General features: G+C 31.5%; 1 protein-coding gene across 1 annotated transcript in view; it reads right to left on the reverse strand.

Moving 5' to 3' along the window:
* Window positions 1-2,599, reverse strand: part of LOC106874390 (uncharacterized) — a 280,957-nt gene that overhangs the window by 163,912 nt on the left and 114,446 nt on the right. Inside the window, exon 58 of the mRNA XM_052968226.1 lies at window positions 1,329-1,454. Coding sequence (XP_052824186.1) covers window positions 1,329-1,454 — 126 coding nt within the window. The remainder of the gene's footprint in view (window positions 1-1,328; window positions 1,455-2,599) is intronic.

Consider the following 2,599-nt stretch of genomic DNA (forward strand, 5'->3'; position numbering starts at 1 on the left):
TATATATGTGCGTGTGTGCATGTGTGTATACATATGTATACATAGTCATTGCTCAATGACTCAGAAACATGTCCCTGAATGCACACTGAGCTGGGTGGGGGTGCTTGTCTCCCCCTCGCAAATATAAGGACACAGGGAATGTGTCAAGGCCAACAGGAAGCAGTCCAGCTTCCTAGGGCTAAATAGCAGCAGTATGATTCCCTTATTGGGACTGTCACATTGAGTTGACAGTATACAACTGCTTTATCGTAATACTGCTGCTTAATTCTCTCTGAGATTTATAATTAGATCATTTCTAATTTATATATATATATATATATATAGATACACTTTTTACAATGAAAAAGTTGACAGTTTTTTTGAAATTTTGGCTATATAATTTCCATTTGACAGTCTGGTGAAGTTTACATAGCTCAAACTTTGAAGCAATGGTCAATCTTTTCCTTGCAACTGTACTGAAGGATAGCAGGCAACCTTTCAGTTTAATGCTTGACTTTCTGCACACTGATGATCCAGAGCCTTTTAGAATCCACGCTGATTTGTGCTTATGGAGAGGAACTGTATTTCTTATAATTATTTAAGTAAAGCTGACATTTGTTAAAATTTATAGTGTGTTGGCCAAGGTGACCAGCTCTGGTTTGAAAACAAATCAATTATCAGGAACAAAATGTTTCTAGAAAATCAATGTTGTTCCTCTGTGTGTGTATGTGTGTGTGTGTGTGTATATATATATATATATATATATATATATATATATATATAGATAGATAGATAGATAGATACATACATACATACATACATACATACATACATGTATGAATATATGTGTATATGTATATATATCATCATCATTTAACGTCTGCCTTTCATGCTGGCATGAGTGAGACTATGTATGTATGTATGTATGTATATATATGTATGTTCTACAGTAGAAGAAATATTCAATGTTTTCATAAGAATGTTTAAATGTGGAGGTTCACTCTCTACCAACAATGCTCTTTCATTTTTAATATTTTGAAAGTCACACAAAAATTGTTTATAGTTGGAAGAATAATCACTCTCATTAATAGCAGCTGAAGTACAAGATTACTTTAAACATTATTTTGAAGTACAAGATTACTTTAGACATTATTTTATAGAAGTACCATGTCCTTTGCAATTGTTTATTAAATGAAAGGAAGGAAGAAAGAAATGAGAAAGAGAAAATCAGCACGACAGTGAAAGTTAAAGGGAGAAGAAAAAAAGTAGTAGAGGACAAATGTGGTTTCTTGCTACCCGTCACAAGTTCAGCCACGATATTTGTTTTAAAGAATTGATTTCATACTTACATAATAAACAGTTTGTTTAAATTTGTCTGAAATTAAGCTACTTTTCACGCTTATAAGTCCATTTTGATTGATTTGGAAATAATCTGTGGCTTGGTTCATACCAGTGAGTGCATAAGAAATGCCAGGCTGAAATATAAAATTGTTTAAGTCAGTCATCTAAATTGTAATGTTAAAAAGTGTTCCACTTCCATAATAGGAGAAACTAACATTCTAGAATCATCATCAAGAATTAGAAGTCATAAATATAGCAGTTAGTATATAATTTTGTATGTATGTTTTTTAGCCTTTTACTTGTTTTAGTCTTTGGACTGCATCCATGCTGGGATACTGCCTAGAAGGGTTTAGTCAAACAAGTCAACCCCAGTACTTCTTTTTAAGTTTGCTACTTTTTCTTTTTTTGTGAAACTGTAAAATTATGAGGATATAAACAAACCAGCACCAGATGTCTAGCAGAGATGGGAGACAAACACAACACACACACACACACAAATATGGATTTATATAATCCAGTGGTAATAAAAAAAAGCCCCTTTAGTGGACCATGCTACAAATCACATAGTAAACCAATACATAGGTGTGTAATGTAGAGTCCTATGCAATTGAAATCCCATAAAACCAATCAGTGAAGATTATTTCATGAAGAGTATATAAGAGTATATAAGATTATTTCATGAAGAGTATATTTCATGAAGAGTATATTTCATGAAGAGTATATATATAAGAGGAGATATGAGATGAATATATTTATTCCACCAGTTGATATCCATAGGATGATGATCATTTTGCAGCTAACATCATAGAGAAATAACTTATTTTAGGGTATAATAAATTATTTTCCATGACTTTGGCCATAAAACAATCATCATCCTATTGACATCAACTGGTGAAATAAAGATATTCATCTCATACCTCCTGACTTTCTTTATATTCTATATATGAAAAATTACAATAAACACGTGTTTATATCATTTCTTCTTTTGTACATTTTACCCTTGTGGTTGTTTTGAACTCTGCATTGGATATTCTAAATGCAACACAACAGATCATCAGAAAACAGTTTATTGCATTATGTTGCAGAGATCTAAAGACTTTAGCTCTCTGCAACATAATGTAGAGTTCTAGACAACCATAATAGTAAAATGAACATAGAAATAAATTATATAAACGACTGTTTATTGTAATTTCTTCAACATTTACCACTTTAAACTCAACAGTAGTAGTTCTGTAATCTATGTGTACACAAACGCACACACTATATATATATATATATA

The sequence above is a fragment of the Octopus bimaculoides genome, chromosome 5 (assembly GCF_001194135.2).
Source record: "Octopus bimaculoides isolate UCB-OBI-ISO-001 chromosome 5, ASM119413v2, whole genome shotgun sequence".
Taxonomy (NCBI): Eukaryota; Metazoa; Mollusca; class Cephalopoda; order Octopoda; family Octopodidae; genus Octopus; species Octopus bimaculoides.